We start from the raw sequence: 15,000 nt of genomic DNA, 5'->3' as shown, positions 1-15,000 counted from the left end.
ATACCTGCGTGTGTGTGTGTTTTTATGTACCTGTGTGTGTGTGTACATACCTGCGTGTGTGTGTGTGTGTTTTTATGTACCTGTGTGTGTGTGTGTGTACATACCTGCGTGTGTGTGTGTGTGTACGTACCTGCGTGTGTGTGTTTTTATGTACCTGCGTGTGTGTGTGTGTACGTACCTGCGTGTGTGTGTTTTTATGTACCTGTGAGTGTGTGTGTGTGTCTGTACATACCTGCGTGTGTGTGTGTTTTTATGTACCTGTGTGTGTGTGTACATACCTGCGTGTGTGTGTGTGTTTTTATGTACCTGTGAGTGTGTGTGTGTGTCTGTACATACCTGCGTGTGTGTGTGTTTTTATGTACCTGTGTGTGTGTACATACCTGCGTGTGTGTGTGTGTGTTTTTATGTACCTGTGTGTGTGTGTGTGTACATACCTGCATGTGTGTGTGTCTGTACATACCTGCGTGTGTGTGTGTTTTTATGTACCTGTGTGTGTGTGTACATACCTGCGTGTGTGTGTGTGTGTTTTTATGTACCTGTGTGTGTGTGTGTGTGTACATACCTGCGTGTGTGTGTGTGTGTACGTACCTGCGTGTGTGTGTTTTTATGTACCTGCGTGTGTGTGTTTACATACCTGCGAGTGTGTGTGTGTGTGTGTGCGTGTTTTTATGTACCTGTGTGTGTTTACATACCTGCGAATGTGTACGTGTGTGTGTGTGCGTGTGTATGTGCGCGTTTACGTACCTGCATACGTGTGTGTGTGTGTATGTGTGTGTATACATACCTGTGTGTGTGCATGTGTGTGTACGTACCCGCGTGTGTGTGAGTGTTTATGTACCTGTGTGTGTGTGTGCGTTTACGTACCTGCATATGTGTGTGTGCGTATGTGTGTGTACATACCTGCGTGTGTGTGTGTGTGTGTGTGCATTTACATACCTGTGTGTGTACCTGCATTTTTGTTTGTGTGTGTGTGTACGTACCTGTGTGTGTGTGTGTGTGTGTGTGTGTGTGTGCATTTACATACCTGCATGTGTGTGTGTATGTGTGTGTGTGTGTACGTACCTGTGTGTCTGTGTGTGTGTGTGTGTGTGTGTGTGTGCATTTACATACCTGCATGTGTGTGTGTGTGTGTGTGTGCATACATACCTGTGTGTGCATACATACCTGTGTGTGTGTGTGTACGTACCTGCGTGTGTGTGAGTGTTTATGTACCTGTGTGTGTGTGTGCGTTACATACCTGCATACGTGTGTGTGCGTATGTGTGTGTACATACCTGCGTGTGTGTGTTTGTGTATGTGTGTGTACCTGCATTTTTGTGTGTGTGTGTGTACATACCTGTGTGTGTGTGTGTTTACATACCTGTAAATGTGTGTGTGTGTGTATGTGTGTACCTGTGTGTGTGTGTGTGTATGTGTGTACCTGTGTGTGTGTGTATGTGTGTGTGTGTATATACCTGCGTGTGTGTGTGTTTACATACCTGTAAATGTGTGTGTGTGTGTATGTGTGTACCTGTGTGTGTGTACCTGCGTGTGTGTGTGTTTACATACCTGTAAATGTGTGTGTGTGTATGTGTCTACCTGTGTGTGTGTGTGTGTATGTGTGTACCTGTGTGTGTGTGTATGTGTGTGTGTGTATATACCTGCGTGTGTGTGTGTTTACATACCTGTAAATGTGTGTGTGTGTGTGTATGTGTGTACCTGTGTGTGTGTACCTGTGTGTGTGTGTGTTTGTGTACATACCTGTGTGTGTGTGTGTATATACCTGCGTGTGTGTGTGTGTACATACCTGTGTGTGTGTGTATATACCTGCGTGTGTGTGTTTACATACCTGTAAATGTGTGTGTGTGTGTATGTGTGTACCTGTGTGTGTGTGTGTTTGTGTACGTACCTGTGTGTGTGTGTATATACCTGCGTGTGTGTGTGTTTACATACCTGTAAATGTGTGTGTGTATGTGTGTACCTGTGTGTGTGTGTATATACCTGCGTGTGTGTGTGTTTACATACCTGTAAATGTGTGTGTGTATGTGTGTACCTGTGTGTGTGTGTATATACCTGCGTGTGTGTGTGTTTACATACCTGTAAATGTGTGTGTGTATGTGTGTACCTGTGTGTGTGTGTGTTTGTGTACGTACCTGTGTGTATGTGTATATACCTGCGTGTGTGTGTGTACATACCTGTGTGTGTGTGTGTATATACCTGCGTGTGTGTGTGTTTACATACCTGTGTGTGTGTGTATATACCTGCGTGTGTGTGTGTTTACATACCTGTAAATGTGTGTGTGTGTGTGTATGTGTGTACCTGTGTGTGTGTGTATACACCTGCGTGTGTGTGTGTACATACCTGTGTGTGTGTATATACCTGCGTGTGTGTGTGTTTACATACCTGTAAATGTGTGTGTGTGTATGTGTGTACCTGTGTGTGTGTACCTGTGTGTGTGTGTGTGTTTGTGTACGTACCTGTGTACGTACCTGTGTGTGTGTGTGTGTGTATTTAAGTACCTGCATATGTGTGTGTTTGTGTGTGTGTGTGTACCTATGTGTGTGTGTGTTTGTGTACATACCTGTGTATGTACCTGTGTGTGTGTGTGTATGTACCTGTGTATGTGTGTGTGTGTGTGTGTGTGCGTTTATGTACCTGCATACGTGTGTGTGCGCGCGCGTGTGTGCGTTTACGTACCTGCATACATGTGTGTGTGCGTTTACATACCTGCATATGTGTGTGTATGTGTGTGTGTGTGTGTGTGTGTGCGTGCGTTTACGTACCTGCATACGTGTGTGTGCGTATGTGTGTGTACCTGCATTTTTGTGTGTGTGTGTGTGTGTGTGTGTGTGTGTACGTACCTGTGTGTGTATAGGTGGTTTGTTCCTTCTGCTGAAGATACCCAGCAGTGCCGTGTGTGTGTGTTTACATACCTGTGTGTGTGTGTGTGTGTTTGTGTACGTACCTGTGTGTGTGTAGGTGGTGTGTTCCTCCGGCCGTAGATACCCAGAAGTGCAGTGTGAGTGTGTGTGACGTTAAAGCGGATGAACTCGGGGTGCTGCAGAGCCATGCTGAATCTCCAGAAGCTGCCAGGTGGAATGACCTGGAGTAGCCGACCTTTGACCTCAACCTCACCCACATCGTAGCCCCGCCCACGGGGCCACACCTCCTTATCTACAAAATTAGAATAAACACATGAATCAGTAGAGTGTATGAGTGAATGAGCCGGAACGATCTAACATGACCTGAGTGATCTCGAAGGAGCTGGAGATTTACAGTGATCTAGAATACCCTGAAATGATCTGGACAAACCTTAAATGATCAACAGGGATTCAGAGAGATGAGGAATGATCTATGATCTATGTAGAATCACCCGGATCTGTAACAGTCTAGACAGCTGGAATGATCTGGAAGCTGGAATGATCTAGAATGATCAGGAAGCTGGAATGATCTGGAATGATCTGGAATGATCTGGAAGCTGGAATAATCTGGAATGATCTGGAATGATCTGGAAGCTGGAATGATCTAGAATGATCTGGAAGCTGGAATAATCTGGAATGATCTGGAATGATTTGGAATAATCTGGAATGATCTGGAATGATCTGGAAGCTGGAATAATCTGGAATGATCTGGAAGCTGGAATAATCTGGAATGATCTGGAAGCTGGAATGATCTGGAAGCTGGAATAATCTGGAATGATCTGGAAGCTGGAATAATCTGGAATGATCTGGAAGCTGGAATGATCTGGAATGATCTAGAATTATCTGAAGCTGGAATGATCTGGAATGATCTGGAATGATCTGGAAGCTGGAATAATCTGGAATGATCTGGAATGATCTGGAATGATCTGGAATGATCTGGAAGCTGGAATGATCTAGAATGATCTGGAAGCTGGAATAATCTGGAATGATCTGGAATGATCTGGAAGCTGGAATAATCTGGAATGATCTGGAATGATCTGGAATGATCTGGAAGCTGGAATAATCTGGAATGATCTGGAATGATCTGGAAGCTGGAATAATCTGGAATGATCTGGAAGCTGGAATGATCTGGAATGATCTGGAAGCTGGAATAATCTGGAATGATCTGGAAGCTGGAATGATCTGGAATGATCTAGAATTATCTGAAGCTGGAATGATCTGGAATGATCTGGAATGATCTGGAAGCTGGAATGATCTGGAATGATCTGAAAGCTGGAATGATCTGGAATGATCTGGAAGCTGGAATGATCTGGAAGCTGGAATAATCTGGAATGATCTGGAAGCTGGAATGATCTGGAAGCTGGAATGATCTGGAATGCTCAAGAGCAATTTAGAATCCGATGATTTAGATCTGATATAGATTTAGTTCTAGAGTGAGATAAACTGATCTAGAGCCACAGTAGAATGATCTAGAAGAGTCTAGAAAGTTCTGTGAAGGAGTGACCTGAGCTGCTGCGTCTGCTATCATTGCGTTCTTCTGATACTGAAGTTGAAATCTGAAACTGAATAATGAAAGATTTTAAACTGGGCTTTATCACAGGACGCGATGGTCAGCGAGTGTGTGGATGGACTCATCACGGGGATTGTTCTTCTCTTTAACGTATCATTAAAGGAATCAGACTGAGACGCTTTGCTGTGTTACGGAGTGGATGCTGCCGAGCTGTCAGGCGGATTATTAACAGATTATGAGCGAGTGTGTAAACCTGGCCACTGAGCATCGCCACACACACACACACACACACACCCCATTAAACATTAAACCCCACAGCTTAGTGCTTATTACTGTACACTGTAGAGTGAGACACAAACAGCAGGTGAGAGGAGATATTACAGCCCTGTGGATAAAGGAAGGCAGGAAGGCGTGGAAAGCCTCGCGCTCCAAACCCAGCCCTAATTACAGCAATAAATAAAATAATCTCTTAAAATACGCATCACAAAATAGGTCACAGACACCCCGCATCATGACACTAACTACTGTGGTATTACAGGGCCAGTAAAATTTCGCCTCCGAAGCCAAATAGGTCAGGGGCGTCGCCGCGAGCGCTTCTGCAGTCTAGTGTTTTTCCCGCTTTCGCACACCTCATCGGTCAGCGCTGATGAGTTCCAGCAGCACAAACATGTCATTATGTAAATTCAGCCAGGTCTGCTTTAGCTGCTTTAGAGCTTTCTCTGATTTAGATTTAGCAACGTGGCTGGGTGAAAGCTGTTGATTTTTTTTTTCATCTGTGTATTGTGTGTGTGTTGTGTGTGTGTTGTGTGTGTGTTGTGTGTGTGTGTGTTGTGTGTGTTGTTTGTGTGTGTGTTGTGTGTGTGTGTGTGTGTGTGTGTTAGAAGCAACCCGTCTGCACCGCCATGGAAAGTTATTCTCCCAGAGTTGCCAGAGGATGTAATTTCACGAGCGAGTCATTTGCATCTGGACGCTCGTTTAAAGCCAGTGTGCTCTTTTATTTTTTCTTTTCTTTCTGCAAACACGGTCAGGATTTTAGCCCACAGGCTATGTTAAAAACTTAATTTATTATATTACGCGGGGCCGGGCCGGTGAGACGCGGCGCAGTAGATGGCTCAGAGATATGAATGTGTTTTCTTATTTAGCGGCTTGTTTCTCTAACGGAGGAGCGAGACCACGTCCTCCCGGAAAAGGCCACTCTGGTCACTTCTGCTAGTCAGGTTGAAGGCTAGCTTTGTTATTTTATTTATTTATTTATTTATTTTTTTTGCGAGCGTGTTTTGCCGAAATGAACCATGCCATTTTGAAATGCCACCATTTGCAATGCCGCCCTGAGCTCGAGCTTCCACAACAAAACTGTCGGATTTGAAGTTTTATGGAGTTTGATATACACCACAGTAAAAAAAATAAAATAAAAACAGACTTTAATCACGCCGTAGTGCTGCGCCATCCTAAACTGCTCAACGCCGTCCTCTGGATCCTCAACCAGGTAGAAGACCTCACTCATTAATCCCCATCTACACCAGGTGACCTTTGACCCACCTTTCGCTAGTCCACTGATGGAAAACCAACATAAAGTGACTGAGAATGTTCTAGAATACGTAACAGAAATGTATCTGAAAATGATCTGGAACAACTTCTCAGTAAACAGAATAACCTAACATGGCACAGAATAACGCAACAACCTGCACGGAACGATCTAGAATCACCACACGGTCAGCTAGATCGTCTGAAACCGTCTACGATGCTCTGGAATGATCCGGAATTATCAGGAATAACCTGTCATGGCATCGAATCCCCTTGTTAGAATCATCCAGCAAGGCAGAGTTATCTAGAGTGATCTAGATATTCTAAATGATGAGAATGTCCAAGTATGATCTAGGTTTATCTAGAATTATTTACAGCGATCACTTTACATGCTCTAGAAAGATCTGGAATAACACAGAATAACCGAACCTGCAGTATAATGACCACAATCGATTGGGAACTTGATCTAGAATGACCTGATGATGATGATACAGCTTCATATAGAACTATCTGGATTGATTTGCATTTGTTTAGAATGATCTTCGAATGACCTAGAAACACTGAACGTGAAATGAAAATGGGAAAAAAGAAAACCATCTAAAATAAACTCCAGGAACGATCCGCATGATCTAGAACGTCCTGCAACGATCCCGAATCACGAAAAGGTCGATCTAGAATACGACGTGGAAATCTTCAGGACGATGAAAAGCATGTCAGTAGAACGAGAATTCTCTCGATCGCTCTAGATCAATCCAGACCCGCGATCAATCGTACAGTATATATAAAATAAATAAAAACAGCCCCGCCCACATTCCCTCCTTCAGCCCGACTTTGAACCGGTGTGACATAGCTGAGGAGACAGAACTGATGTGGCCCTTCCGTTAATTTTTTTCCCTGCGTTGTTTTTATAATTAAATCTGAATAAAGATAGAGACAGGATCATCTGGAGCACTAGCGTCATTGTATCTCTAGCTAATGAGACAGCTTTTCTCTAAAAAATGAACCGGTTCTGCTGATGGAGCATGAGATAAAACACTCATTTTACAAACCAAACCGTTCTTCTTTCCTTCTTTCACTTTTTCACTGCTGCTCAGAAATAAAAGCAGGACGCATCACTTCCTGGTTCTCTCTCTCTCTCTCTCTCTCTCTCTCTCTCTCTCAGTCAGACAGAAAGCGTGACTCAGCAGGAAGACTCATCTCTCTCTGCACTTAACTTTCCGAGCGATCGGCAACCCGCACTTACGTTCCTCCATCACTGTCATTACGATGGAGTCGTCCTCAGAACGCAAACCGGAATCAAAACTCGCCTTAAACCCGTTAGCTCATGTCCTTCCTCGTGATTCACCCGCATTTAATCACTTCAAAGGACAAAACACCTCGTCCATGTCGGTCTCGGCTACGTCACGGGATTCAAAACATCTCGAAAATCGGCGAGAATTTCACGACACGGTTCACGTCCTCCTTCACACCCACATCATGATAAAGCATTCCTTTTAAAAATATCACTGCAGGATAAATCTCCAGAAATGAAAAATTTTCCTGTTTGTGAACACAGCGACGCGCTTGGAATATTCACCGGAAAAACGCTAATCTCCTTATTTATAAAGCGTGAATCAGCTGAAACTTTTACTCTAAAATTCTACTCCAATCTATTGCTTCAGTGTTCAGCTTTTATCCTGGACACACAACCACACACACACACACACGTCTCCTACGGCACACACACTTCATTAAAGAATATGAAACATATTTATTTGCTGCATCGCCACGGCAACAATATACCTGTTTCTAGCGGAGCTCACGGTGCAAAAAGAAAAAAATGAAAAAGGGTTTTGACGAATAATAGAGTCCTTTCTTCTTTCTGACTCGGAGAGATCGAGGAAAAAAAAAAGACAAAGCAGCCAAAGGACACAAACACTTGAAAAAAATCAAAATAAAAAGGATCAGCCCACATACAAAGCTTTGAAAAAAAATTCAATTTACGGAGTACAATGGCAAAGAAAACGACGAACCCAAACAACATCAGCGCTGTAATACACGTCTCTGCTCATAAACACATCACAAAGCTGATTATTATTATGATTATTACACGCAGCAAATCCCACAGAACTACAGATTTATTAATATCAGATATTTCACGCATGAACTTAGATGCAGATCCGCTGTGAAAAAGGGTCAAGAGAACGTTTCTGAACCAAGGCGTTAGCTTAAACGGCGAGGCCAAAGTGAGTCACACTAAACAAATCGCCTGTGCAGGCGTGAAAACGTGACACACCGGCGTAATTAGTACTATTATTACACTTAACGACCTAAACAAATCACACACACATACACACCCATGTGTAACAAGGCTGAAGAGGCTGCTGAATAGGCTGCCCATGTCAGAGCAGGGGGCGGGGTTAACTCGGGTAGAAATAAACCAGTGATCTGAGGACCTCAGAATTATCAAAGTGTTCCTGCTGTCACATGATGTCACAAGGCAGTCTGGGCCTGAACACCAGAGGGAGCCATCGCCCGAATATTAACCATCTCTGCCCACTTCCGGTACAGAGGCTTATTTAAGCAGCGCGCCATCTCTGCCTTGTTGCGAAGCATTGTTTCCCATTGCGGTTCTTGCCAAGCCTTTATTCAGTTAGTTCTAGTTGCCTCGTGTATGACCTTGCCCGTTTACCTTTTTGACTACGAGTTCCGGATTTTGTGTTTTTTGGCTTTGACTCATAGTGTTTGTTTTCTGGTTTTTGACCCTTTGCCTACATTACCTTGACTACGATTTTTGTCTGCTGTCCTTGAATAAATCTGCATATGGATTCTAACACTCCGATGCCTGACGAGTCGTTACAGAATGCTTCGCCGGAAATGAGTCCAGCAGATATGCAAGCGGCGTTATGGAGACAGCGAGTCCTCCTCCATGCATATCAAAAGGAGGTTGACTCACTGAAAGCCGCGAATCAACAACTCCAGCAACAGCCACGGGACCAAAAAGCCGCTGCGGCATCAGCATTCCACGTACGCAGTGAACTTCCTCGTTTTGCTCTACCGGAAAAGTCGACGGATCCGCCGATCGCTGCCGGGGTTTTCTTCGTCAATGCGACAACTATTTTGCTCATCAACCAGAGGCATACAGCGACGAGAGAGAACCAGGTGCGCGTCCATATTATCTCTGCTAACCGGTAGAGCGCTAGATTGGGCGGCAGCGGTTTGGGACTCAGACCTTCAAGTCAAAGCGTCCGGGGATTACTTCGCGAACTTGATCAAGGAAATGTTCGAATACCCGCCGGGAGGCTAGGATGTGTCCGTACAGCTGCTGGAGTTGCGCCAAGGGAAGGACACGGCCGCGGATTACGCCATTAAATTCCGCATGTTGGCCGCGCAGTCCAGATGGAATGCGACAGCTCTCATGGCAGTGTTCCGCGAGGGACTCAACCCGGAATTATAAGCGGAAATGGCATGCCGCGACACCAACGTGACGCTGTCATAATACATCTCCACAGCCATTTGTCTAGACAATCTGTGCCGCCAACACCGACCTACAGCCGCCATTTCACGTACCATGCCACGTCGTATGATGGAGGTTCAACAACACACAGAGGATTTATCAGAACCCATGCAACTGGGGATGGCTCGGGTTACCGAGGAAGAGCGTGAGCGGTGCACTAAGCTCAATCTCTGCTTTTACTGAGGGAAACCAGGCCACAGAGTGCTCCGATGTCCTGAGAAGCCAGCTACATCACAGGTAGAGAAAATAGAACGATTATCCAAAGTTTCTCTTCCTGCGTTCTTGCTCCTTGCTAATTCTCAATTCTGTCACAGCGCTGATTGACTCAGGCTCGGCGGTCAACCTCATAGACTCGAATCTGGTGCACGACCTCCACATCCCCACGGTCCCATGTGTGCCTCCACTCCGAGTGACCGCCATTAACGATCAGCCCATCGGAGGGGGCCTCATTTCTCATCAAACACAACCCATTGATTTCCAACTCGGATTATTCCATCGTGAGCAATTATCGTTCTTTGTCATCTCTTCCCCGTCTAACCCCATAGTACTGGGCCTCCCCTGGCTGCAGCTTCATGACCCTGATATCTCCTGGAAGAACGGTGACATCCGAAGGTGGGCCCCTTTCTGTATAAAAAACTGCTTTCAGAAGCACACTCCTCGACCATGCCTCGCTACGTCCATAGAAAGCCCAGGTTCAGCCAATCTAATATCACTCCCTCAAGAATACTATGACCTGCAGGAGGTTTTTAGTAAGGAGAAGGTGACCAGGCTCCCACCACACAGACCATGGGATTGCACAATAGAATTCCTTCCCAACACCATACCACCCAAGAGTCAAGTTTACCCTCTCTCCATCCCGGAAAAAAGGCCATGGAGGACTACATCAAAGAGGCCCTCGCTGCGGGATATATCCGACCCTCTACATCACCGGCGGCTGCGGGTTTCTTCTTTGTGGAAAAAAAGGACGGAGGGCTCCGGCCATGCATTGACTATCGCGGTTTGAATGCAATCACAGTCATACCCCTATCCACTCCCTTTAGTCCCAGCCACCCTCGAACAGCTACAAGGAGCAAAAATATTCACTAAGCTCGATCTGCGCAGTGCCTATAACTTGATCAGGATAAGGGAGGGAGATGAATGGGAGACTGCTTTTCACACCACGAATGGACACTACGAGTATTTAGTCATGTATGGACTCACCAACGCCCCAGCAGTTTTTCAATCCATGATAAATGAAGTGTTCAGAGACATGCTCCACAGTCACGTTATAGCTTACATCGACGACATACTGATTTATTCATCCAACTATGAGCAACATATTTCCCACGTTCGAGACGTCCTTCACCGTCTTGCAGCCCACAACCTCTTCGTAAAATTGGAAAAGTGTGAGTTCCACCGTCCCTCCATAACGTTTCTGGGTTATGTGATTTCTCAAAAGGGAGTAGAAATGGACCAGTCCAAGGTATCAGCGATCACATCCTGGCCGGAGCCCACCAGCATTAAAGGCCTACAGCGATTTCTGGGGTTTGCAAACTTTTATCGCCGTTTCATTCGGAATTATAGCACCATAGCCAGTCCCTTGACCTCGTTACTAAAAGGAAAGCCACAGAAACTAAGATGGACTGACCAAGCAAGCACTGCCTTCAATAAGCTCAAGCAAAGCTTCTCATCTGCCCCCATACTCTGGCACCCCCGACCGGATTTACCATTCACAGTAGAGGTGGACGCCTCGAACAGCGGCATAGGGGCGGTGCTCTCTCAACGCCAGCCTGAGTCTGGCAAACTACACCCATGCACCTTCTTCTCCCATAAACTAACACCGGTGGAGATGAATTATGATGTGGGCAACAAGGAACTGCTAGCCATGAAGACTGCTCTGGAGGAGTGGAGACATTGGTTGGAGGGGGCAGTTCACCCATTCCTCATTCTCACCGATCACCGTAACCTAGCTTATCTACGTGAAGCTAAACGCCTGAACTCACGTCAAGCCAGGTGGGCATTGTTTTTCTTGCGGTTCAAGTTCACTGTCACCTATCGTCCTGGGTCCAAGAACGGGAAAGCTGATGAGCTCTCTAGAATTCATGAGGTCAGCGAGTCCTCCTCACACCCGGACACCATCCTTCCACCTTCTGTTCTGGTAGCTCCCATACGTTGGGATTTTATGAGGGAAATCGAACAGGCCTACACCTCAGAGGCACCACCCCCAAACTGTCCACCCTCCAAGCGGTTTGTGCCCACGGTGCTCCATCACAGACTGATTAGGTGGACCCACGAAAGCCCCAGCACAGGCCACCCGGGCATACACCGCACAACCCAGCTACTGTGCCGGACCTTTTGGTGGCCTTCTCTAAATCAGGATGTTGACAGTTTACCTCGAGAGTCTGGCAGGAGTTTTGTAAACAGTTGGGGATCAAAGTCAGTCTGAGCTCAGGGTATCATCCCCAATCCAACGGACAAGCTGAACATCTGAATCAAGAGCTGGGGAGGTTCCTGAGAGTATACTGCAGCAAGGAACAACACAGACGGAGTGAGTTCCTCCCATGGGCCGAATATGCCCAGAACTCCTTAACTCATTCCTCAACGGGGCTGACGCCGTTCCAATGTGTATTTGGCTATCAGCCACCGTTGTTCCCGTGGTCCAAAGAGCCCTCCGATGTCCCCGTGGTAGAAGACTGGTCCAAGCGTAGCCAAGAGACCTGGGAGCGAGCCCATGTCCGCCTTCAAAGGGCGATACGACGACAGGTAATTCAGGCCAATCGCCGACGTCAGCCTCACCCAGCCTACCAGGTGGGTCAAAGGGTTTGGCTATCCACACGCAACCTGAAACTCAAACTACCCTGCCGTAAACTCAGCCCCAAATTCATCGGCCCCTTCAAGATCGTTCGCCAGGTAAATCCTGTCTCGTATCACCTGGAGCTGCCTGCCTCTTATCGCATCTCGCCCACGTTTCATGTGTCTCTGCTCAAGCCCTATCACAAACCCCAGACTATGGGTCCCAATGCCCATGAGCCACCCCCTCCCCTGGACATCGACGGCTCCCTCGCCTATCATGTTCACACCATTCTCAACTCGCGTCACCAGGGCAGCCGCCTTCAATACCTGGTGGACTGGGAGGGGTACGGCCCGGAGGAGCGCTGCTGGGTCAATGCGCACGACATCCTGGACCCCGCACTCATAGAGGAGTTTCACCAGAACTTTCCCCACAGACCGGCTCCTCGCCCGAGGAGATGTTCTACTATACGTAATAAAGTTCTGAACTGAAACATTTTAGAAATTTTTAGCAACATATAATGTCCTGTTTTTCTGGTGTCCATGTTGATGATTGAGTGTCTTTGTCATGTCTCACTCCACAGTGGAGGTTAATATGAAGCTCATATGAAAGTAGACACTCAGGACTTTGAAGAATTTGTCATGTTTCAGAAGGATTTCTGAATGTTAGCCTACTACAAGATATATATTCAAAGAAAAGTTCCAAATTAAACCAAAACACTGTTTTTTTCCACAGAAATGTTTGTATCTTCAAAGTAAATGTTGATCTCAAACCCATTTCTGCTCTCTGAGACGCTCCAAGATGCTTGTTCATCTAAAAAGCAGCTCAAATTTCACCTTCAACCAGTAAAATTCTCCAAAAAAAAGGTTCTCCAACAGAGGGAAAAACCCATGTCTAAAACACACCGAGTCACACACTCAGTTTAGATCAGACTCACAGCCTGAACATCGTTCCATTCTGTATACTGATTAAAAACATCTCACAGGTTCCTCTCCGTTCCTCTGGTGCTGTGGTAAAAAGGGTTAATGTGTGATGGAGTCTGATGTTGATTCTGAAAGCTATTATCTGATTACAAACTGATCAGACGTACAGCGCTTTCCAAAAAACAAACAAACAAACAAACAAGTGAGTGAGGTTGTATTTATCCCTGTGTTTGTAAAACTGGCTCCTTAAGCAACTCGACAAACATGTTTACAGCTTAGAAAGAAGCCTGAATGAAATCATCTCCATGTTGTTGTTGTTTTGTGCTAAAATGAGTTGAGACAATGAGCTGTAATTAGACTTCACACTCCACACCACCCTGGTGTTCAGTCTCTATCCATCATTCTGCTCGCTCTAGCTAGAAAACCGCGGTTTAGGACGCGGTTCAGAGCTGAGCGCCGATCCGAATCCAGACTGGCCGGTGAGGAAGCGCATAAACGATCCCTCAATGCAGTTAGCGCTTGCTCTTAATGTAATGTAAATAAACCCGAGGCCGTTGACGTCAATGCTGAAACCCTGCATCAAATTGAGCTTGACCACACATTACACAGCGGACAGAAGGCATTAGATATCTCGGTATTTTTATACCTCCGTCGATAGACAGGACAGACTGCGCCATGCCAGCTATGGAAAGCTAATCCATAATATCACAAACGATTGGCTAGCGTTACCTCGACTGCTGCCAGGACCGAGAGATCCTGACGAGAGCGATGGTCCAGGCTGTGCCACCTGACAAAGAGTTTATTACAAACAAAACCCGGGCGTTTGCTCTCAGGCTGCTGACCTCACACCGGGTCACTTCATCACACCGCCCTGGAGCTGATTATTTCACTAAAATTCACTCATTATATGGATCAGTATATGACTCAGTATATGACAAATTAAATGACTCAGTATATGACTCAGTATATGACTCACTGAATAACACATCTAATGTCTCAATAAATAACTCATTAAATGTCTCAATAAATAACTCATTAAATGACTCGTTAAATGGATCAGTATATGACTCAATAAATGGATCAGTATATGACTCATTAAATGGATCAGTAAATGACTCAGTAAATGCATCAGTATATGACTCATTAAATGGATCAGTATATGACTCGGTATGTGACTCACTGAATAACACATCTAATGTCTCAATAAATAACTCATCAGATGACTCATTAAATGGATTAGTATATGACTCAGTATATGACTCACTGAATAACACATCTAATGTCTCAATAAATAACTCATTAAATGACTCAGTATATGACTCAGCATATGACTCACTAAATAACTCACTGATTGACTCACTCAAAAGATTCATAACCTGAATGAATGAATGAATGAATGAATGAATGAATGAATGAATGAATGGATAACACTGTGTGGTCTATTCCTCATTTCACAGGTGAACGCTTGCCCTCAGACACGTCCTCTTGCTGACCAAAGACTTTTATTTTCAAAGTAAGAGTAATTTTACCTGACTAAGGTGTTTTCGTATCCCGTCGAGGAGAGAAATTGTTCGAGATGAACTCTAACCAGTGGGTTCCTTCCCTTCTTTATGAATAACAGTTATGATGGCGTTTCTCCAAGAGGGAGCTCAACAAGCCGTATCTAAAAGATATAGTCGTAATAATAGAGGCGATATTACCTCTGTAAATCTTCCACATGTCACGGCCCGGGTTTTTATCATCTTTTACATCTGTAATGGCCACTTCAATTTCCTAATCACACTTAAGGCTTTAAATTGGTCCGAGTTAAAAAAGAATTTAGGGACAGATGTGCGACCATGATGAGGAACTACATAAGGGACAGAACGTGCGTCTGAG

General features: G+C 45.3%; 1 protein-coding gene across 3 annotated transcripts in view; it reads right to left on the bottom strand.

Annotated features, from left to right (window-relative positions):
- The window catches only part of tenm1 (teneurin transmembrane protein 1), a 199,045-nt gene that overhangs the window by 49,530 nt on the left and 134,515 nt on the right, over positions 1–15,000 (bottom strand). For all 3 annotated transcript variants that reach the window (XM_058383180.1, XM_058383181.1, XM_058383182.1), the window contains one exon: positions 2,944–3,152. In XM_058383180.1, coding sequence (XP_058239163.1) covers positions 2,944–3,152 — 209 coding nt within the window. The remainder of the gene's footprint in view (positions 1–2,943; positions 3,153–15,000) is intronic.

This window comes from Hemibagrus wyckioides, linkage group LG28 (genome assembly GCF_019097595.1).
Source record: "Hemibagrus wyckioides isolate EC202008001 linkage group LG28, SWU_Hwy_1.0, whole genome shotgun sequence".
In the NCBI taxonomy this organism is placed as follows: domain Eukaryota; kingdom Metazoa; phylum Chordata; class Actinopteri; order Siluriformes; family Bagridae; genus Hemibagrus; species Hemibagrus wyckioides.
The sequence above is the reverse complement of the archived record's forward strand: the minus strand, read 5'-3'. Positions and strand labels throughout refer to the sequence as shown.